Genomic DNA, 22,392 nt, shown 5'->3' on the forward strand with positions numbered 1-22,392 from the left:
AAGCCCATTTTGCCATCCCTAAGTCTCACATGTGTGTTGACTTGGTCAACACACAGTCCAAGCCCAAAAAAGGCCCCAAAATAAAATAAAAATTTATTTAAAAAGAATGTTGGGCCCAAACTCAAACACGAGCCGAGCCGACCGGACGGCGGCTGAGGAGGTGGTGTATGCGTGTGTTTGGAGGAATTGTGTTTGTGTGAGTCTTCACCCACCCACAAAATTCATTGTACCCCTTGAGGCACATCCAATGATGAAACTTAAGGCTTATAAAACCTTCAAACTTCCATCCTCTAAGTAATATGAGACTAGTGAGTTTTTTCAAACTTCCATGCATTAAAATCACTTAAAAACTCAACATTTTCAACAAATTCTAACATAAAGTTTGCTACTTCCTTAAAAGTATTAAAAGTATTGAATAACTATTAATATATTATTGAATTACAATTAGCACATCTAACATGGGCTTTGGGCGTCATAGTATGGTTATAAATAGAGTAAATACTTATTTTAGTCTCTCATATTTTTTAACCTTATAAGTTTAGTCATTCAAAAAAGAAAAGACCTAAAATGGTCCCAAAAATTTCAAGTGTGAATCAAATTAATCCTTTTTGCGGTCAAGTTTGTCCATACTAAATGTTGTAAAACATGCTAAAAATGACTAATTTGACTCACAATTAAAAAATTTGAGGACCATTTTATGTCTTTTCTTTTTTGAAAAAACTAAACTAGTAAAATCAAAAAATATGAGGAACAAAGTGAGTATTTACTCTTATAAATATTATACCCTATTAGTCGATTTAAGGTATAAGTTAGTAAACATGTTTACTTATTAATAGTGTATGACAATCATATTATATATGCAATTAAATCAGTTATAATTGATGAAATTGTACTTGTTTTTACTGATTTTTTGCACATGAAAATCACATTTTTCAAGATGATACATCAAGGTTTAGAATCTTGAATCTAATGGTTGTTTAGAACATGTACAACCATAATTTAATTATGTTTGTAAATAATAATATTTTATTTATAAACTTATTAACTTTCTTTTAATATGTAGTTTAATTAATGAACTATAGATTAAATTAATTGTATCATTATACTAGTTTGGTAGCATGTCAGATACTAATAAGATTGGTGCAAACTATTAATTTGAGTCAAATATATTTATTAGCGTCTCTACTCCATCCAAAATTAGAAAATGTGAGATTTGTTACAATGATAACATTTATTGATTTATGAATATATAAGAATTGAAATGTAAGTGATGAGAACTATTTTAAAAACAACCCAAGTTCAGTTAAAATAAGATGAGATCAAAGTAAATGATTTTTGGGATGAGGTTAATTCTTTTTTAACTTAAAATTTAAAGCACTAATAAAATTGAATACATTAAAAAATGACAAATATATGACATGAATGATGAGAAGGTTAGATGGTATTTGAAATTATTTTTAATATAAGAAATCATTTTTATAAAAAAATGTAAAATTTCTTAATAAAAATAGACAAATTAAAGAATTAATTTATTCTTCAATTCAATGATATAATCAAAACATTAACTACCTGGAAAAAAAACATGGATATTGATGAATATATCAATACACTAAAAAATGAATATCCACTTGTTCTTTGGTATTTGAAAGGGAATGGTTAGATCGGGTGCCCAATAGACTGAAGATGATCGGAATTGGTCGAGATGTTGTCTGGACCCGCCGAGGGAGGTACCTGAAAAGGTTCTCCGACGATCAAGTCAACAAGAATTTTAGAGAGAGTGAGAGTAAATAAGAGAGAAATTATAACAATAACAATAAGTGTAACAATAAATGAGAGAATGAGAATTAATTATATTTCATGTGTGGCATCCTTTATTTATAGAGTTTGGGGTCACTGATGTAATGTCTGATCATTGGTTAGCACGTGGTGGGTACAGTGGAGATCTACCGGATTGCCCTTATTTACCCTGCAGATCTATAATTGTTGAACTGTCGAGGGGACAAGTAAAATGTGTAGGCGGTGCGACAGATGAATGTCAGCTCGCATTAATGACGGGTCAATATCGCATTGATGGAAAGGTCAAAGATGTATAAGTCAGAGACATTAATGATGTGTTAGAAGCATTTATGATGCTTGTAATGGGTTTGACCTGTCTTGGATGGGTGAATAAGGGATAATACGTTCTAAGTTATACGCTCAGGATGAGTCGGAAAGAACTCGAGTTTATCCGGGATGAAACACCACTTAACTCGAAACTCCAATGATCTTAAACAAACTCCAATATCAATGAGTTAAAATCAAGCTTTTATCCCAAAAGTATTGTTCAAAAAATGTTAGTAAAAAAGGTATTTTTCAACAAATCTACAAATAAAAAATATGCATTATGATATACAAAATTTCAAAAAAATGTATGAAAATTTTCTATATATTGATTTCAAATATGATAAATTTATTTAAGTGATTATGCCCTAATTATATAGTTCACCTACGAAGATAATTGCGAGTGATTCAATTATTTTAATGTTTAATTTAAAAAAAATAAGATTGAAGAATTAGTAATCGAATATATTCAACTGCAAATTACAATATCTAACATATTTTACTATATTTGACATTTATATTATGTAGACTACACATTACAAATAATAGGATAACAAATTAATTAGTACAAGAGTATTTATTAATATGCTAGTAATATATAATGTAAAAACACTGTTTGATAATTTATTATTATTAACTATTGCATGGATAAATAATGGGGGTGCAATGCAACCCTCTAAGATGTTATAGGAATATGTCATTCAAGTTTAATAGAAATTTTATTATAGTTTTATGTACATTGTGGAGCAAAAGAAAATAAATTCAGCATAGATGAAAACAATGTGATAAATGATTATACAAACTATATGTAATATGATTATAAATGGTTGTATTATGTAGAAAGTTTAGGTAACTCTTATGATAAAATATAATAGAATCACATCTTAATTGGTTTGTATATGTGAATACTATTAGAAGATATAGTAAGAATAATATATTAAGTGAAAGTTAGTCCAATTTTTAAAGGTATATAACTATGACAAAACAATCATAAATGAAATGAAAAATTTAGAGATAAGTGATTTATCATATCATATTATAGTGTCGTGATTCATCTATTATATTTGTGAGACTAAAGCATGGTTCTTGCAATCCGAGGTGGAATAAGTCAAGTCGAATTTTGCTAAACTTATTTCGATTCGTTAGGTATTGACTTCAGTAAATTTTCAATTTGAGTTCAATTTGAAATATTTTTTTAGTTCAACTTTGATTCAATTAAAGTTCACGAACTTTCAAATGAGTTAACGAATTTAAATCTACATCTCTCATCAACATAATTAAAGTTCGCTGGGAGAGGTAGTCCCACATACATGTGGATGTTCCTGGCTCGGACAAAATTACCTCTAATGCGAGGATACTTGTAGGAAACAAAAAAAAACATATATGTGTTCTTGGATTATAATATACATGTATAGAAATTTTGTGAATTTTAATAAATAATTTAACTATCAATCATAGTTTATGGAGTAAAGAATATCAACACATATATGTACACTTATATAAATATAAAATGACTTAAATGATAACAATTATTAATGTCTAGATGAAACAATTAATATGTATCATTTTAAATTGTAAGGATTAAAAGATAAGTACATATATTTTTTTAAATGTTTATGTGATCATTAATTTTTAAGCTTAATTATTCATATATGATATTGATTTATGGTTTCATAGTCTTTATATGAAAATTGTTCTTACTTCACACAATTCCCTTATGTATATAATCAGAGTAAGCTAATAAACCTAACAATTTAAAGTGTATTCGACTCATTTATCTTAGGGATGAGCATGAGACGGTTTAAACATGTCCCTAAATATTGATCGAGCCAATTTTGAACCCGAACCCGTCCCTTATTAAGAAGGGACGCTTGAGGGATAAATTCAAAATAAGACGAGTCAATATAGGGACAAATCCGAGTTGGAAAATGACATATACATTTTTTCTCAAATATTTAAGTATACACAATTAAAATTATATATAAACTCAACTAAAACTTGCAACCCACATACATTACTATAAAAACTACAAACCGTAAATTGCATCCTTCAAACTAAAAAATATCTCAATTACGTGACTGAAAATTATAGAAGACATTGAAAATTTTAAAATAATTTAAACTGTCAAGTGTCAATAAGCCTGCATATTCTTGTAAATGATAAAAAATACATGAGAATTGAAATGATAACAGCATGTCAATACTCAAAAGTTCACAAAAAAGTGAATACCATAACTAGCTATTAACTTAAAAATGAAACTTAAATTGGAATTCACATAAAGTACACAAAAACTAAAAATTAATTGGTTTTCTATCAATCAAGATTCATGGTTGCATGCTCATCTTTAACTTCTTGTGACTCGAAAATCTTTGCTACCACCTTTGCAAGAAAAATTGTCAAAATTACATAATGCATATTTTTAATTGAATTAACCAAATAGTAAAAAAAGAGTTGAACTCACCATCAAATGTGGAATTTACATATGACAAGCGGTGTGGATATGTTGTGTGAGTTCTCCACTCTCATCGCAGCAATCCTTCAGGAGAATTAAATCATGAAAAAAATGTAAGAAATAAGGATCATATGATTAGTGGTGTGAATATGTTGTGTGAGTTTGTATGTATTTGAGTTATTTGGGGTGAACATAATGAGTATTGATATGTTATTATTCAACTATTCTTGATATATAACTACAAGGGAAAGGTCGGGTGACCCAGACATAGATCCGAACCCGTCCTTTTTAGACGACGAGTCTGTCATTTTTTATTTACTAAGACGGGTCAAACCTGTCCCTAAGTCATCAGGTTGAGATGAGTATACGGGTCAAACCTCGGAATCTAGTAGGCCTTACATCACTGTCATTATATCATCCATCATTAATGTTTAATTATTGTTGACTTTTAAGGAAAATGTCATCAAAATGAACGGTGAATGATGAAATGTATGTGTGTAAATCTTTACGCTGTCAATATATAGATTTTACACTCTATCTATAAGCCGTTCATTTGTATTATTATTTAAGAGTTAATCGGCTCTGAAATAAATGATAATTAAAAATGAATTGTGTCGATAAAAAAACAACTTCCATCTTGCTTCCTCTCTAATCTTCTTCTCTCATCGATTTAGGGTTTGCACAAATTCAATTTCCCTTCATTCCTTCACTCATATCACCTCTCAATTCCTTTCTTGATTCGCTTATGCAATTCTTCAATTCGAAAAATATCGTCTGATTAGGCACGCTATTTCGTCTCGCCATGATTAAATTTGATGTTAATTTTGTTATATCTGTCTTAGCCTTACATCAATTTCAACGAATCTTTAACATTTTGTTTTATTATCAATTAACTGTTTGTGAATTATTATCTTATGTGCAAAACGTTTAGGAGTATGAATTGAATTTTGTGCCTGTTAAGCTGCATTTTGAGTTGTGAGACATACCTATATTTAACTATTATGATTTCTGATTCCTGAATAATTTTCACTTTTTCAATTTTTAACAGGGAATTGAACCATTGGTGTATTTGAATTTGATTAGCATGAGCATATAAGAAAGAAAAGATGCAGGTTGAGGCGAAAAACTCGCTTGATTTAAATACTCAAATTTATCCAGAGACTGTTGTTTCAACTCAAAAGGAGGATGTTGGTGTTTCTTTATCTCTTACGAATGCTGTGATTCCTCAGCAACCAGGTCAGCTCTTGCCCTTCATTCGGGTTTTTTTGTTTTACATGTTGATGGAGCTTGATGTTTGATGCGTGTGATTGTTATGAAGTGAGGTTAAAAGGTTTAAATCTTGCTTGTTGATTATAGTTCTGAAAAAACCGACTAGGCAGTGGGCTGCTTGGACTCGTCAAGAGGAGGAAAGCTTCTTCACTGCTTTACGACATGTTGGGAAGGTATGTTTTTCGTTGTTGATATTTTGTATGTTTGTTTCTGTTGCTTCTGTAATAATTGCTTATTGCATCTTCCTTGAATGTAGAATTTTGAGAAAATCACTTGCCGCGTGCAAAGTAAAAACAAGGATCAGGTGACTGCTACATGGCATTTTTTTCTATTATTGTTTGACCATATTTGTATCTCACGATATGTTTGAGTTTTATTCCCAATATTATCATGACTCTGTTTTTCTTTTCTTATCCCTTTTCTGTTTGGTCACTTGCAGGTCAGACATTATTACTATCGACTGGTACGAAGGATGAACAAGCTTCTTGGCCCAGGATTGTGCTTGGATGCCAAAAACTCGAAAGATACTAATGCTGCAATGCTTCGTTGGTAACATAATTTACTCAGAGTGTTAGTTTACTAAATGAGTTATATAGATACATACACATACATAGGGGTGTATCATTTTACACAGGTTTAAGAATTTATCTTACTCCAATTATTAGTCTTTCATTACATGTTCATCCAATGATATAAGTTATAACTGAAATTTGGTCACGGGACTTGCTTTAATTGTTTTTCCGACCTCTTTGCTCACTTTGTCTGACCTAATCCATTCAACAGTTCTGGCATAATTCTCATAATTTAACTGAAAAAAGTCCTAGTGAGAATGAGACCTGGAAATGGTTTGTTATTTCTTAGACCGCCTGATTATCATATTAGGTCCAACAAATAGACAGACACCTGAGATTGACTTCCTGTTATAGTATGAGTTGAGTGAGATTGAGGAATTGAACCAGTGGTATGAGGTGCAGAAAAAGAAGTACTAGAAGAAGAAGACGGAAGAGCAGTATGCGAAGTATATGGTGGGGAGAGCATGGTGTTGGAAGAAGTAGTAGAAGTGATAGGAATAGTGTTAGCATGGAGAGCATTGGAAGGATAATGAGAGATTTCACAAGGTGGGGATGTTAATGAAGTACTTTGCTCTCTAAAGGAAGGAAAAGTGTGAGGTATGGTGGACGATGTGAAATAGAAGAACTAGGAAATGATGGAGAAGTATGAGTTATAGGAGAATGGTTAGTAGAAGGTGGGATGAAAGGAGGCAGATTATAACTTTTCATTACGTCCTTAGAAATGTATAACTTTCCATCTTTTGACAGACATTTATATCCACTGTGAGTAGATGAGTAGCCTAGAAAAGTTCACTCAGTGGACCTATATTCTAGTTTATGACTATTATAGGGTCTAAGGAGAGGGAAACATGCACAACCAAAAACTCTTAAAAGTAGTGTAATCAGGAATGTTGCCAAAGAGTAGAAAGTGAGGAGATTTATTGTTTAGGGTTGTAAAAGGTAACCTATTTATAAGAAAAACGGCAATGGTGAAAGCATATTCTCAAAAAGACAAGGGTAGACATGCATGACTAGTTATGCAAACCCTGTTTCCACTGTATGTCTGTTTTTCTCCACTGTAGAGAGGTTAAGAAATTGGTTAAGGGTCTGAATTCTCCTCCCCAATCACTCTGAATAGCCTTAACAACTTTATTAAATACTGTGTGATCTATTTGGATAAAATGCTGAAAGACAGTAACGGTACCTGACTTTTGCTTAAGAAGATAGATCCAAGAGTTTTTAGTATGGGCATCAGCAGGAAACAGGTGCAGATCTCCAAAGATCTAGATATAACAAGTCAAATGCATTAGTATGGATACTAGAGGAAGCTGGAGAGTGTAATCTACGAGCTTTACCATAACAACAAGCTGTACAAAAATATAATCAATATGCTCAGAAGTTGTGATTGGAGAACCTATGAAGATAAGAACATAAACTAAAACCTTGATCTTCATGAAATACTCTGAAATTGTGCTAAAACCTTGAGAGATGGAACACAGTTGATACCTTAATTTCCTACCCGTAGCTTTAGTTGGAGTGTGGCAGAAGGAATGCAGAGAGAGAATTCAGAATCCAGGAAAAAAGGATCCATCCTGTTCCTCTCAACCTAGATAGGCAAGATTAACATGATTGATGAGTCTATCATCATCACCGAGAAAACGATGAGGAATTTCAGTGCCAAGAGCCCAAGAACAAAACGATTTGCATGGTTGGAAGTTAGTGTTGCTAGCATAAAATGGCGCCAAACAATAAAATTATTCTATGTTAAACTTCATTGATGGAAGTGGAAGCGCCAAAGGAGAAGAAACTGCCTGTAATGGTGAAGCATGAGAAGTGAGAGTGGTGGAGAAAGAGGAGAGGTCCTAGTGGTAGCAGCGGCCATAGCTAGCTAGTGTGATACCATGTAAGAAAGAGAAAAGAGAGAGAGGAGCAGAGAAGAGAGAAACTAACTCTCTGGTTTTTATTGATCAAAAGTTAGTTACAAAAGATGAGGGAAGAGGTATTTATAGCTAGAGTAGATGAGATAGCTTGGAAAACAAGCTATCTATGTGTCTTACTAACTCTACACTAAGATAATTAACTCTTAACCCTTATTACATTTTGCACTGTTTTCTATTAATCTAGAACAGTTTTATCAGAATAGAGATATTACAATGAGCGAGAACATGGTTTACAACTGCCTCATGGGCATGACCCAACCTACAATGCCATAGAAAATAGGATGAAATGCTGTTAGAATTAGGAATAGTAAAAACATTAGGTTTGAAACTATAGGAGGAGATGTGCATAGCAAACTACCTCCTAATAGCTAACTAACTTACTAACAGCGATACTTGTCCCTTTCCTAATGATTACTATTTTGTTTCTTCAACTTTTCCTTATTCTCTAATAATAGGGATAAACACCTTTGATTGTTAGGGAATATTAAGGGATGACATTCTTCACTAATCTGCTTCTAGCACATAAAAATCTTTTTGGACCCTTTTTAGTAGGCTGGACCCTGTTTTGACTCGTAAATGACATTTGATTTGAGGATGAAAATTGTTAGGATCCATTAATAAGTCAATCGCTGTAGTTCATACATAAAATTATGAGTCTCAAAGTCCTAAGTGATTCCTAAAATATCTGAAACTCTTAATTGAAGATTGATTATTACATTCTGCATACATTTCACTTGCTTCAGTTGAACCTTATCTAATGACTGAAAAGTATATTAGGACTTTTACCAGGTTATCTGCATCCGAGACCATAATGCTTTGAAAATACGGGGGAATGTGCTGAAGAATGTATGCTTTAAAAGAGAATTAATTGGTTTCTGATTTTATCTTTATATAATAGTCTCTGGAATAGAAATTTGGATATAGTACTATAGTTCTAGGAATTTTATCAATTACAAATTTCATATGGAATGATAGAGATGCTGTCCTCTCAAATTATCTGACCTGTCACAGGTGGTCTTTATTAGAAAAGTATAGCTGCAAAGCTTCAAAGCTTCACCTAAAGCCCCGGAGATTCAAAATATTTGTAGAAGCCTTGGTTAGTTAAAGACTATTTCATTTTGTCTGGGAATTTTGCTTTGTTATTGTGATATCTTTGGTATTTGCTGGAGCTGACATATTCTTGTTGCAATGAAGGAGCACCAACTTTCGAAGGACCGGAAGAAGAACGTAAGAAAGAGGTCTTTGCCAGGGAAGAACTCTCCTGCTCCTAACATAGCCTCAAATCAAAGTAGATTATCAGAAAATGATGCTGGTGCAGTTAACATGGTTCTTGTTGACAGTCAAAATATTTTAAAACTAGGACCGTCAAAACCATCAGTGAAGCGCAATGCAAACATTGGTGTTAACCGTAGCAACACTAAGGGAGACTCAATTATCATGAAACCTTCAAGACAACGAAAGAAATCTGGTATTCTCTTTCATTTCCCTCTAAGATCTTTTTCAAGCTTTCTGCTTTAAACTAATTTTTAACTCATGATGCTATATATGTAAACTAAATTTGCATACATCATTATTTTTGTTATTTCTTTCATAATAATGAATTAGTTATGTCTGTCTCTATCAGGTATGATCACAACAGCTGCATATAAAAAATGGGAGAAGGCTGCAATAGCTGGTGTTTCCTTAGTTGCAGATGCTGCTGAGCATTTGGAGCGAGCTGCCATTGTTAAAGAGGCTGAACACGACCAGGAGGGTCCAGGTAGTCATCATATTGATAGTTTTATCTGATCCTTGCTCCCTCCCTAAAGGACTTTCTAGAAATTTGCTGCCACTTGAAAATGATTTTTCCATGTCTCTTCCAGGAGAAAAGTGTTCTGGTCCTGTTGATCATGTCCTGCTCTCTTTGCCTACATTTCCACAAAATCACTTTGTTGATAACAATGTACAGAACAGTATGAAACTTAAGCTCCAGTTATTCCCAATTGATGAACCTACTCGAAGAGCCTTGGAAATGGTGAGCATGAAAGAAAACCAACAAGTATATTTTGTAGCAATGAAAAAGTGTTTTTGGAAACAATTGTATATTCATGCATTTTGTTTTGCTCCTTCTTTTTCTGCCCTAGGATAAGCATAATCCATACCTGGAGCTTACACTTAGTAATCGAAAGAAGATATCATCAATTTTAGAACATCTAAACCGTAAATGGGGCAGCTCGAGCATAGCAATTGGAGAATTAGTGCTTTTTCCTTATGGTATTCAAAGAGAAAACTTGGTTAATTATCAGAGATGGACACAAGAGTCTACTCTTTCTGCAGCAGATATATACTCAATGATTGGAAGTCCAGCCATTTTTCGTTTGAGGTACCTCTTTTCTATGTTGCTTGATTTCATTGTTATGTATGAAGTAACTAGACAGTAACTTGTAAGATATGCAATGGGCTTATTTAATTTTGATGTTCTTAGTCTTATTGTTTAGATAAAGAGCATTGTCGATTCATGTTTTTAGTTATTGACTGAATTGTTAAATCACATGAGGGAAAAAGATAGAAAATAGTTTTAAACACAGAGTTATAGATCCCAATTAAAATTCTGGGATTCCATACATAAGGTGTGGGAGGTTATTGAATATGATGATATTTGTTATGTACTTTGACTTTTGAGTTCTTTATTGTTGTAGTACAAACATAACAAATTAAAAATGAAATTAGGAAAAAAAATGCTAGAGAAAATAGACCAGCTTGAAGTGTGCTTGTATGAGTAAAATTTGGTTGTCTATTAGTATAAAGCTACAAGTCTAAAAGAGAGATAATAAATAATCAATACAAATGAAATATGAATAAACTTGAAGTCCTATCTTTCCACTCATTGGTTTCAATTGAGAGCAAATTTTCATGAAGGAAGTTGATATATTTCTAAGAACGTGAAAACTGAACAAATTCAAATCCCTCTTTTTTTTCCTCCACTGAGAGAAGCCACAGCATATACTTTCTTCAACCTATTGTAGGACCCTTTTGCTCTACTGTATCTAGATTTGAATTTGGTCATCTTTATATTTCTTTTGAAGGTACGGTTGGTTTTCCAATACCGAGCTTGGATTATTTAATAGGCAATTGCCTGTAGCATCCGGCTGCATGCTTGGTCAGACCAACATTAATGTTGATATTACCAAGGGTCAGACTGTAAATCCAGCATCACTCCTTATGCAATCATCTAATAATCATTGCATGGAGCTTTCTGAAGATCGAGGAACATCCATGATCAGAAACTGTGCTCTTACCACTACTTCAACTGATTTGCCTAATACTAAAGATGACAGTGTTTACCTGAATACAAGTAGTAAGGAATCTTGTGATCCTACAATCAATTTATCATGGCATGGAGAAGGTGTCCGGGATGGAACTTTGACTAGACAATCGGAAAAGATGGTAATTGTCATCCTCTATTTCTTGCTTACTTTTATTAGCCCTAAGGTGTTACTGTAGATTTTCATCTTTCGTGTAACAGGACCTTAAAGTGTCACCTTATTTTACGTCATGTTATCATTTTGTTATTTCACATTGGAATCTTGAACTTATCCCCTCCTCTTTTATATTGCTATGTTCTCATTAAAGGTTGCTTTAAGTTTTTGAATTGTATGCTTTAACCAACTGATTTTGTTTGGTTCATTAAGTTACATAATGTATAATTACTGACATCTATATTTATAATGCCATTATTTAAGCTTTAAGTTCTTTGTATGTATTTAGGTTGAGTTGAAACCAAGCAGTGGAACAGGACAGTCAGCCGGTGAGTGGGCTGACAGCCTTACCAACATTAGTGTTGGGGATCTACTTTCAGGAGTGTCCCAGGATCTCGGCAACTGCATTGATCCTCCTATAGCTGAGAATTGTAATGGTCTTCAGCAGATTCCATTTTGTAGTGATTCTTTTGATGCTGTTATTGCTGCTCACATATCTAGACATCAAGACAAAATGGGACAACCAACTCATATGCCTTCCATCTGGGATGCTGAAGAAACATGTGATGCTTTCTTATTTAAAAGGAATCCTGTTCCTCAGGAAGATGGTCCTTGTTTGTCTCCCTTTGCCTCATTAAAATCTGAGAAGGTTACTAGAAGAAGCTCCGAGAAATTGGCTGAGGTAGTATTTCTTAATTTTGTTATCTAAGCGTAGCTTGCAAAGTGAAACAGAGATTTAATTTTCATAGTTTTTACGGCAGCTGTCACTTGAAAAAGAGAGACTTGTGGATGATGTTGCTCAAGCAGAGCCTATGGATAGTTCTGAGTCTGATGCAGATATCCAGGATCATTTACCAAAGGATTTCAATGCGCTTGCAGATATATATTGGGTATGTTTCTTTCTACACACCAGTCTGTCAAATAGTTGGCCTCTTTGTAGTTATATAAGTTTCACTAGCTGCAAAAAGTCCGAGGAGAAAGCTTTCATAGTGAATTATCCCAAATGTTTTTTTGTTTATTTAATCCTCTCAACTTGCCATCACTTTGAACTATCACTACAACAACAACCAAGCCTTAGTCTCACTAGATGAAGTCAACTGCTCGGATCGAGCGAAGCCATAATGCTTTGTCATAAGTCAACTATGAACTGACTCAAAATAATGAATCTATGAATTTAAAACTTTCAAACTGTTATTTTTGCTAATTTGCACATTCTTATTGACATTGTTTTGGAAGTACATAATGCACATCTAACTTTACTTCCCACCCCACCCCATGTTTCTTCTCTATCATATTGCAGCCTGATTCTTTGGGACCATTGGATTTGGATATACCATCAACTAAGTACCATAGCGAGGATCTAATTTTAGGTGATAGTCTTAGTGGTCTGAATCGCTTGATAGCTAGCAGCCTGGATGCATTCCAGAATTGCTCTTTTTTTGGAATTGACAAGAAGGAAGCACCATCAATAGTCGAGGCTCGAGAAACCGCCGCTCTTTCAGATTTTAAAATTGGAAGCAGCATCTGATGGTCAAAACATATAATTGGATCATGGTAATGTTTTCCAGCATGAACTTTTCTGGTTGAAGGTTGTTAAGAATAACATTTGGTCTTAAAACTGACTTGAGGTGTGATGAAGAACTGGTTTTAGTCACTGCAATTCTTCCTGTAAATGTTTTCTAATTTGGGTCTTGTCCCCTTGTACAAAAAATGATTGTCAGATTATGTAGAAATGTCTTTTTTTTTATACTTAAAAGAGAACTTGTCCCTTTTCTTTTATATACAGTGTATTTTAAAATAAAAGTCATGCAACTTTGCAACCACATGATTTGTTTTGTTTTGTTTTATTCTTCTTCAAAACTAATGGACTTTTCTTTTTTCTTCTTTATTGTTCTATTTATCTCATTCTTTCCTTTATTGATGATGGCTTTGTTTGGAATTAAAATTGGAGTTTGATATTTTAAGGAAGAAGTTTAGTTCCCACTTTAGATACTGATATGTATGAATGTAGAAAAATTATGATGTAGAAAAATTATGATGTAGATTCACTTTTTTCCCCCTTTAGGAATGATTATAATAATCTCAAACAACCATCATATTCCATGACATTTGTGAATATCTTAAATCATAGCACATTTGTAAGAACTTTCCGAATTCTGTAGAATAAAGGCTTGATTGTTATTGTATAGCAAATTATGTGAAGTCTTTTATATTCAGCAATTTATATCATCTTCTTTATCATTAATGAGAAACAACCAACACATTAAGAATTTCCAATAACTTATTTTTTTATAGAGTGTAATTTATTTTCAATGAGATAAATGTTTGTCATTGCTGACAAAAAAAAATAACACATATTAGTAGAAACATAAATTTTAATTCAAGATTAATTTTCAAATGATATTGTAGTAATGAGTGACCATAACAATAAGGCAACATTGACACTTATTTTCATTTCAAACAGATAATAATATGGTTTACAGAAACATGTGTGGTTGAATCTAATGGTGATTCTTTTGAAAATGCAAAAACACTAATTGGAAAGTGACAATAATATTTGAAATCTAAGCAAGAATCTGATCCAAACGTTTAGCTTCAACTTTAGCATTCTTCTTCAATTCCTGAAATTGAATTTCCTTAGCCAACTTCTTCATCATTCCCATTTCAAGATCTCTATTCATTTTCTTTCTATACATTTCTGCAAATGTCATTGGTTCATCAAGCACTGGCTTCTCTCCTTCTCTAACCTTCAAAGGGTACACTGTTGCTTCTGGTGCTGGATTTTGAAATGTTGCAATGGATAAACGGCTAGAGTTTGAGTTCACCACTGCTTGATGATCAGCATTCTTGAACCTCCCATTACTCAAATACTGCATTCAAACAATCATCAATAATAAATCATAAAATAAAAATTGGAATATACATTCTTTGTCTCAAATCGTGTCTTCTATGATGTCTTGCTTCAATGAAAACATGTTATGTCGGTTAAATTTTGAAACATTCATTGCTATTGTTATTTTTATTTCATTCATCGACCTCAAAAAATATAGATATAGGATAGGATATGAGATAAAATGTGTATATTCTATATGATCAGTGATGTGATAGACTCATATATTTCTAAAGTCTAAGCTCTTTACTTTTCACAATTTATTTTATTTTTTATCTCTCCACTTTTCACATTATCTCTCATATACAATGTTTTCATCCCATTTTGGGTATAAAACAAACATTTTCTAATGTGAGAAGAAAGGAAAAGAGAGGGGTGAGATAAGGTGTAAATATATGGTTAGGTAAGAAGAAAAATTAGATATGATGGTTATTTTTATAGACAATTTTTTTTATATAAGAAATTATATACTAGAAGTTATACACAAACAAAACTAGACATGTCACTTATAATATATACATATATGCAATGTCAGTATAAAGATTTCTATATAATCATTATATCATCGATTATTCATTTGAAATACTTTTCTAGAATAGTCAATGATAATTAAATACGAATGACGAATAATGCTAAAACTCAGACGATAAAGATTAAAAAAGAATGCATTGCATACTCACATGACCATGATCTCCAAGATTAACAACAAAAGCACCTTCAAGAGGCTGAACAGTAATCCATGTGTTTCCATTATCCCTAGTAGCTTGAAGTCCACCAACATTATCTTGAAGCAACAATGTTATTGTACCAGGATCTGTGTGTCTCTTAAGCCCTAATGTTAGATCAGGTTGTGGACATTTTGGGTAATAATTCACAACAACTTTTTGGTCCATTTCAATGCATGCTTTTGTTACAGCTTCTTTATCTAAACCCATTGCTTCAGATAACACTTGCAATAATTTGCATGATAAACTCATTAACTCTTCACTGTATTGTTCTGTCACATTTCTCCATCCAATTGGCTTGTTTGGCCACCTTGAATAATCTCTTTGTTTTATTGGGTATGAGAAATATGTCATTATCTCTCTCCAATTTCTCACTGCTTCTCCCTACATATGAAATCAATCAAGTTGTAAAATGTATATATTTTCGGTTTAAAGATTTATATACGATCTATAGCCTATATATTATCTATTATTCATTTACTTATATTTAAACGAAAGACAATAATGATTGATAATATAATGAAACGGTAAGAAACTCTTATAGTGTCGATAGATATATTTTAAAATAGCAATGAATATTAAAAGAAAAATCATAGTAGTTTGTGAAATCAAATCCTATTCACATTATGCAAACAAAACCAAAATGATTTTCTTTCAGGTTTTTCATATATAGGAATTAAAATGGGTGTGCTTGATGAATATAATCACAAATATACATGAAGAAGTGGTAGATAAGCATTTAAATTTTTTTTTTGGTGTTTATCAATGTAAGATTTTCAATGTGTTCAAATCCTTCTTTTTATTTTATTTTATACATGTTAGGTGTTTTGCATTTTTATTCTCTACTGGTAATGAACTTATGAGATTTTTTTTTGGTTTCATTTTCATTCCATTTTCACAAGATTCCCATTTCTATCAAACTAAGTACATTAAACATGCTAAAATTACAATATTATAATTTTATGTTCAACATGGGAATGATAATGTTCATAGATAAGCACACATTAGACATTACAAATAATATATATTATGAGAGGTAATCCACTTACTCCAAAAGTAAGTGATATGTATATTATATATAATTATTTTTTATCACTTTTCATATATTTATTCTAAGTAGTATTATATTCTCTATATTCATGTTCATATTATTTTTTCTTAAGTAATTTAATTTTAGATATTAAGTTTTGAAGTAATAAATATTTTGCCACCCATGCATTGCATGGGTAACAATGCTAGTGGATTAATATGAGTTTGGAAAAATGTATATACACAATTTGATGTAAAGAGAATGTGTTACTTGTAGATGGCTAGAGACAATGAAACCACCCTTTTTGCCACCAGACATATCAAAGCGAAGCTTCTCCTCAGATGATAAAGCAAAGAACTCTTTAGCTAGACGAGTCATTTCAGATATAAGTTTAATATCTACGCCATGATCAACAACTTGAAAGATACCCCAATTCTCAAAAGCATCCACAATTTTCTTACAAATTTCAGGTCTACGTCCATCAACATCGTCTATTCCAGCTAGCGAAATGATTGGAATCTCATTACTAAAATCGTTATAAGCAACTTTAGGACGCTCATCCTCATCCCGAATAAAACTAGATTCTAGGATCTTTTCCTCAACAAGGCCGACAAGAGTTCGAACGGGTGCCATTAGGGTTGAAGTTTTTGTGATTTGTTTTTGTTTTTGTTTGTTGTTTGGTGTGTAAAGTGATGTTAGAATGGTTGATAAGGTTGTGTTATATAAGTAGACAATTTTAGGGGTAGGAGACTGGCAGCTACAACCCTACAACTTAACTCTCCAATTCAAATCGTGATTGAAAGCACTTTCAAGTTTCAACCATTCAAAATGTTGACATAGCTACCAAACCAAACAATCCTATGTGGTCCCATCTCTTGTCAATCAAACCACTATCAAACTTTCTCCTCAAGGTTTTATACTATGAAGATGTTTTAGTAAATGTTATTTCTAGAACAAGTTAGTGTATTAAATTTTGAAAACATCTTTTTAGGAGATATAACTTATAAGGATACTTCATATGATTTTTGTATGGTTATTTCTTGAAATATTCATTTCAATCTCTCATGTTTTTTTGATCTTACCAATTTGGTCCCTAAAAAATTGAGAAGCACAAACTAATCCCCACAAATTTAAATGATATAGAATTAGTTCTTTTTAGCATGTTTTACTACACATGATGACTCGAAAAGGGACTAATTTAACCATCATTTAAATTTTTTGGAACCATTTTGAGTTTTTTTATTTTTTAAGGAACCAAAGTGATAAGGTTAAAAAACATAAGAGAATGAAATGAGTAATTGTTGTTATGTAATTATGGTTGCATATTTTTTTGTATAATAAGTAAACTTATATATTCAAACATAAATTAAGTGTTACATGTCCTTAAAAAAACATGTAAGTGCTATATGAATCATGTATTCAATTGTTCATGTTATTGCTTTGGTCGGAATAACCTATTTCTACCTTAATGGTATTATGAATATTCCATTAATAAAATTATTCTATTAACTCTTGTTTATTTTCCGAAATATGACATTTATATTTTGTTTTTAAGCGGTGATTTGGCAATTAAAAAAAATGGTGATTTGGTAACAGAAAAAGTAAAAAATTATAAAGTGAAGAATTTATGTTTCAAAACCCACCCATCTGAAAGGTAACTTATTAAATTATTAAGCCATTGAATATTTAATATTTTCTTATCCAATAAGAGAAACTTGCATAATGCCACGCTGTAACACTTTCTTTCTGCCTTATCAAATCAAATCATATTCTATCTACCACTTATATCTTTGAGCGTTAAATGTATACCCTAATAGTATAAAGATTTATACATATATATTTTATTATTTATCGTTCATTTGATTACCTTTTTTAAAAGTTAATAATAGTAAAAAATTAATGATAATAATACAATGATAGTATATAAAATTCATACACTGTCAGTAGATACACCTTTTTTTCTACATCTTTATGTTGTGCAAGATTTCTTTCCACAAATTTTGCTTCAAAAACCAAAGATGTATGGGTCCCACATGACAATTTCAATTTGCAAATCAATTGCAATCTTCCATTCAAGTTTCATTATCAATTCCACTTCAAATGGATCTCCTTCTTTGTTATTTAAATAACTACGTCTAGGTAGATGGACAATCCACATCTTTTGTTCGAAATACTGTGTTACTCTATGTGCTATCAATTATGATCAGCTAGAAAAATGTTTAAAAACAAATTTAAATTTAAATATATTTTCTTTAACTAATTATAATTGATTATATAAATTATAGGATAATAAATGTGCTCCCCTTCCAGAACCATTCAATAGTGTTTGTGTTATATATGTGCCTTGATAGGTGAAAATAAATATTTCAAACTTATTGATCATGTGGAAATAAAAGGGGAATGAATGTTTGGTAGAGATAAAAGTACATTCAAATATAACAAAATATTACACCCAATTAAGTAGTCACATTTAACCCCATCACTAGACAAAATGATTTTGGGCACGGTTGGTGTTAAAATGTGGTAAAATTCATGGAAAAGAAAACTTTATGATGAATCAAGAAATATGAAAGAATCATGAATGAGAAAATGAAAACTTTTTATATTGAATTGAGTTACAAAAAATAAGGGAATCATCCTTTATATATTACAATAACTAATTAGTTAAACGATTAATTAAGCTCTTAATCAATTAACGAAAACAATATTACAATTAACAAATTGAAATCAACTAACAACTTTAACAATTGAAAAAAGTTTCTTACCATTATAAACAAGTTAAATGCAAATTAATTCTTCTTATGTCATATGCCTAAAATTAAACAGCAAGATCATGGTCTTCTGTCTCTGAACTGGTTGTAAAGTACATACATGTTCGAGTTTGAAATCAATGAGATTTACATTTATAAAATTCACTATGTAGTTTGTGTTAGAGAGTTGTAAAAAACCTTTTTAGTATGTTAAGATATCTACCAAATTTTTTTTTGGGAAAAGTGAAGGTTCCTAAATTTTGTGTTTTTTATAAGTAGGTACTATAAACTATTTTTTCTTTATAATTATTCTTTAAAATGTATAATTTGGTGAATTTGGCTCCTATATAAATATTGTTAAATTACTCATAGATAATAAAGAAATTGCTGCAATCAAACTCATAATAAAAGAAATACAACAATACTTGTTAGCAAACGTTGATATCCAGGAAAAAATATCATCAAAATACAAAATTGATTGAGAAGAAAGAAATTAAGTAAATTATAGAGTTAAAAGTGATTTACACAGTAATATTGTTATATATATATAAAAAAATTAATAGCCGAGATTAAAAAAGTGCATTCATTAAAAAATTTATTGCTTTTAATTTCACGTTATATTTATGTATGGACCAATTTCACCTATATTTAAAGTTTAAGGATAAAAGAAAATAGTATATGGTGCCTATTTGTAAAAGATAGAAAATTTAGGGTGTTTTTATAGACTTTTCCAATTTTTTTATACTATGTATATTATCATTGACAATTTGAGCTATGTCCATAAGCTAGTCCACTAGTAGTTATTGAATGGGCATGACATAAAAAATCTTTCCATTAACCCAAAATGTCCACGAGTATTTCTAACGGACTGGACAAGCTATCCATCAATTATGATCTTAATAAGTAATATAAGAAAATGTAATATAATATTTTATATTATTTTTATTATTTTTTAATCGTGTAGTGGGCAATCTATAATCCCATCTTACCCATATTTAAAATAAATAGAGCATAATATTTCATGTTTTTTCTCTTCATAAACAACTATACTTGTGCTCACTTTAATTTAAATAGTTATTACACGTACATAAATAGAGCAGCCCAAGTTGCCAAACTTATTGATAAACACAATTCCAATCGATACATGTTTGATTCCCCTTAAATAAGGTCTCGGGTTTGAGTCTTGTGAATGAAAAAAATGTCTACTGAAGGAGTTAGTCCCACATACCTATAGATGTTCCCAGCTTGAACAGGATTGCCTCCAGTACAAGGATACATGTGGTGGGAAACAAAAAAAATCAATACATATTTGACGAAGAAGTTGGAATAGGAGTATTGTGAAATGTACAATATTATATGGTGTGTTAGTATAAACATATAATACTCATCTCTTATTTATTTGTATTACTTTTATCTTGGAGTTCATAATGATTAAATATAAATGATTGATGATATACATTATATAAAAAAATTTATGCTATCGGTGCATACATTTTTTTTCTTTTCAGAATAAGGCAAATTAGAATAATCACAATACTGATACAACCAAAATGCACCGTATTTAGAAAAAATACTTATAGTAATCATATAGCTTTTCAAAACAAAAAATACAATGCCACTAAAGTGGTTACATGTCTTTATTCAAATATAATGAGTCTATTCAGAACATGTTAGAAAATCAAACCATAACTCAGCAAAACTACGCTAGCAACAATAAATTTACTAATGACTTCAACATTATGCAACATTGACAGGTTGCACAGGCACCATTATCCGAGTTTGACGCCTGCAAAATATGAGAATTGATTTGTGAGGGGAAATCAGAAATAGAAAAAAAATGTTTGCACCGATATTGTATAAATATTATACTTTGTCAATATATCATTCATGTGATTCGTCAAAAAAATAATACAAATATAAGGTAGATAATATATTGATTGTCAATAAATTTTTAGTGTATAAATATTAAACTCAATGAAAAAGGGTTTCATTTCCACCATCTTAATATATAGAATACCAATCAAAGAGATAATGACATGTTACATTGTAATTTGGAAGCATAACTATGATTATTGCAATTTGTACTCATCCAATCTCCACTAAGTTATTGCTTTGCTCTTATAAGTGAAAAGGGTAAAAGAATTTAAATTATGAGCCTTGGATTTTCAAACAACAACAAATTTAACCTAGAAAAGTATAAATATGTAGCATACTTGAAGAGTTAAGATACATAAAGATAATAAACATGCATTCAATGTCTGTTCCAAATTTAATCTCATAAGTTGTTTCGCACCAATGAAAATGAAGCAAAAACACCACACAACATGTTGAACATCAATTGTAAGAAGCAAACTATTTCGTCCCAAATGCTTTTCACCAAAACATTGGAAAATGCAAGAAGTTTAATCTCAATTGCACCAAAATCCTCAATATTAAGTAACAAAAAGTATTCTTATAAGAGCAATGAACCCAAGGGGCATTGGTGATAATCTATAGGGTATATTATGAGACTTGTGCACTTGCACAAAGTGTCTTATAATAGAAGATGTTGATTATGCAATTTGCATCCACAATCAATACTACATCACCCACTTTGCAATAGAATGATTGGTTTCAAGCCCATAAGTATTCCAATTCACAAACTATAGTAGCATTTGATATAGACTATATACAACATAACAAAATGGAATGAAAAGGTGTAACCACTCTTCACTAATGTCTTCAAAGATGGAAAAACACCCCTTACTCCATCAAAGTGTGAACTTAGTCCTCACCAAGTGAACAAATTGATTATCTAGATACCTATTTTGGACTAAACTGATTGACTTATAGAGTTGCTCGGACCTTCAGGGTCAGTTTGTGACTTGAGTTTTAGGGGGGAATGAAAAGAAAAATTTCAGATACATATTACACTATATTTCGTGATTTCGAAGTTTTTCATTTTATTTCCCTCCTATTAGAAATGGAATTAACAATTGGAATTGGAATCCTTAGGCTATTAACTAAAATGGAAAGCAACATCCTCCCCTATTAGAAATGGCTCTAGTGAACTGTTTCTTTGTTGCAAATATGATAAATTATATCATATAGAAGTGTATGGATTAGACTAAACCCTGTCTCACAAGTTAACTTGATTGAATTGTCATTTGTAGCCATGATTTCTGAAATTGACCTAAATGATGAGTGACGTAGTCATGACTTCTGAGATCGACCTAATTAATAAATCA

At 31.3% G+C, this 22,392-nt stretch overlaps 2 protein-coding genes across 4 annotated transcripts; one reads left to right on the forward strand and one right to left on the reverse strand.

The window, feature by feature from the left end:
- Positions 5,181 to 13,526, forward strand: LOC109333266 (TSL-kinase interacting protein 1-like). Of its 3 annotated transcripts, none has more exons than XM_019568660.1 (14): positions 5,181 to 5,334; positions 5,601 to 5,788; positions 5,909 to 5,994; positions 6,078 to 6,125; positions 6,261 to 6,370; positions 9,324 to 9,408; positions 9,507 to 9,780; positions 9,937 to 10,071; positions 10,175 to 10,326; positions 10,436 to 10,674; positions 11,378 to 11,738; positions 12,060 to 12,452; positions 12,520 to 12,660; positions 13,071 to 13,526. In XM_019568660.1, exons 2-14 carry the CDS (start codon positions 5,659 to 5,661, stop codon positions 13,296 to 13,298), a joined length of 2,382 nt encoding a protein of 793 aa, XP_019424205.1. In that variant the 5' UTR covers positions 5,181 to 5,334; positions 5,601 to 5,658; the 3' UTR covers positions 13,299 to 13,526. The 3 variants fall into 3 exon arrangements, with proteins under 3 accessions (XP_019424205.1, XP_019424207.1, XP_019424206.1); XM_019568662.1 differs by having other exon boundaries at positions 12,060 to 12,419; positions 12,532 to 12,660; XM_019568661.1 differs by having other exon boundaries at positions 5,182 to 5,334; positions 12,532 to 12,660.
- LOC109332349 (naringenin,2-oxoglutarate 3-dioxygenase-like) lies at positions 14,199 to 17,099 on the reverse strand. Its single transcript, XM_019567303.1, has 3 exons — positions 16,686 to 17,099; positions 15,341 to 15,769; positions 14,199 to 14,640 (listed from the first exon to the last, which is right to left on the reverse strand). The coding sequence occupies exons 1-3, from the start codon at positions 17,046 to 17,048 to the stop codon at positions 14,335 to 14,337; spliced, it is 1,098 nt and encodes a 365-aa protein (XP_019422848.1). The 5' UTR covers positions 17,049 to 17,099; the 3' UTR covers positions 14,199 to 14,334.

This window comes from Lupinus angustifolius, chromosome LG18, assembly GCF_001865875.1.
Source record: "Lupinus angustifolius cultivar Tanjil chromosome LG18, LupAngTanjil_v1.0, whole genome shotgun sequence".
NCBI lineage: Eukaryota > Viridiplantae > Streptophyta > Magnoliopsida > Fabales > Fabaceae > Lupinus > Lupinus angustifolius.

Bases quoted from the DNA above. Each gene is read 5' to 3' on its own strand.
- LOC109333266 (XM_019568660.1), top strand. From the start codon at position 5,659: ATGCAGGTTGAGGCGAAAAACTCGCTTGATTTAAATACTCAAATTTAT. The intron at 10,072-10,174 runs GTAGTCATCATA...TGTCTCTTCCAG, and splicing joins ACACGACCAGGAGGGTCCAG to GAGAAAAGTGTTCTGGTCCT. The intron at 10,675-11,377 runs GTACCTCTTTTC...TTTCTTTTGAAG, and splicing joins CCAGCCATTTTTCGTTTGAG to GTACGGTTGGTTTTCCAATA.
- LOC109332349 (XM_019567303.1), bottom strand. From the start codon at position 17,048: ATGGCACCCGTTCGAACTCTTGTCGGCCTTGTTGAGGAAAAGATCCTA. The intron at 15,770-16,685 runs GTAACACATTCT...TTTCATATGTAG, and splicing joins TTGTCTCTAGCCATCTACAA to GGAGAAGCAGTGAGAAATTG. The intron at 14,641-15,340 runs GTGAGTATGCAA...GTTTGAATGCAG, and splicing joins ATCTTGGAGATCATGGTCAT to TATTTGAGTAATGGGAGGTT.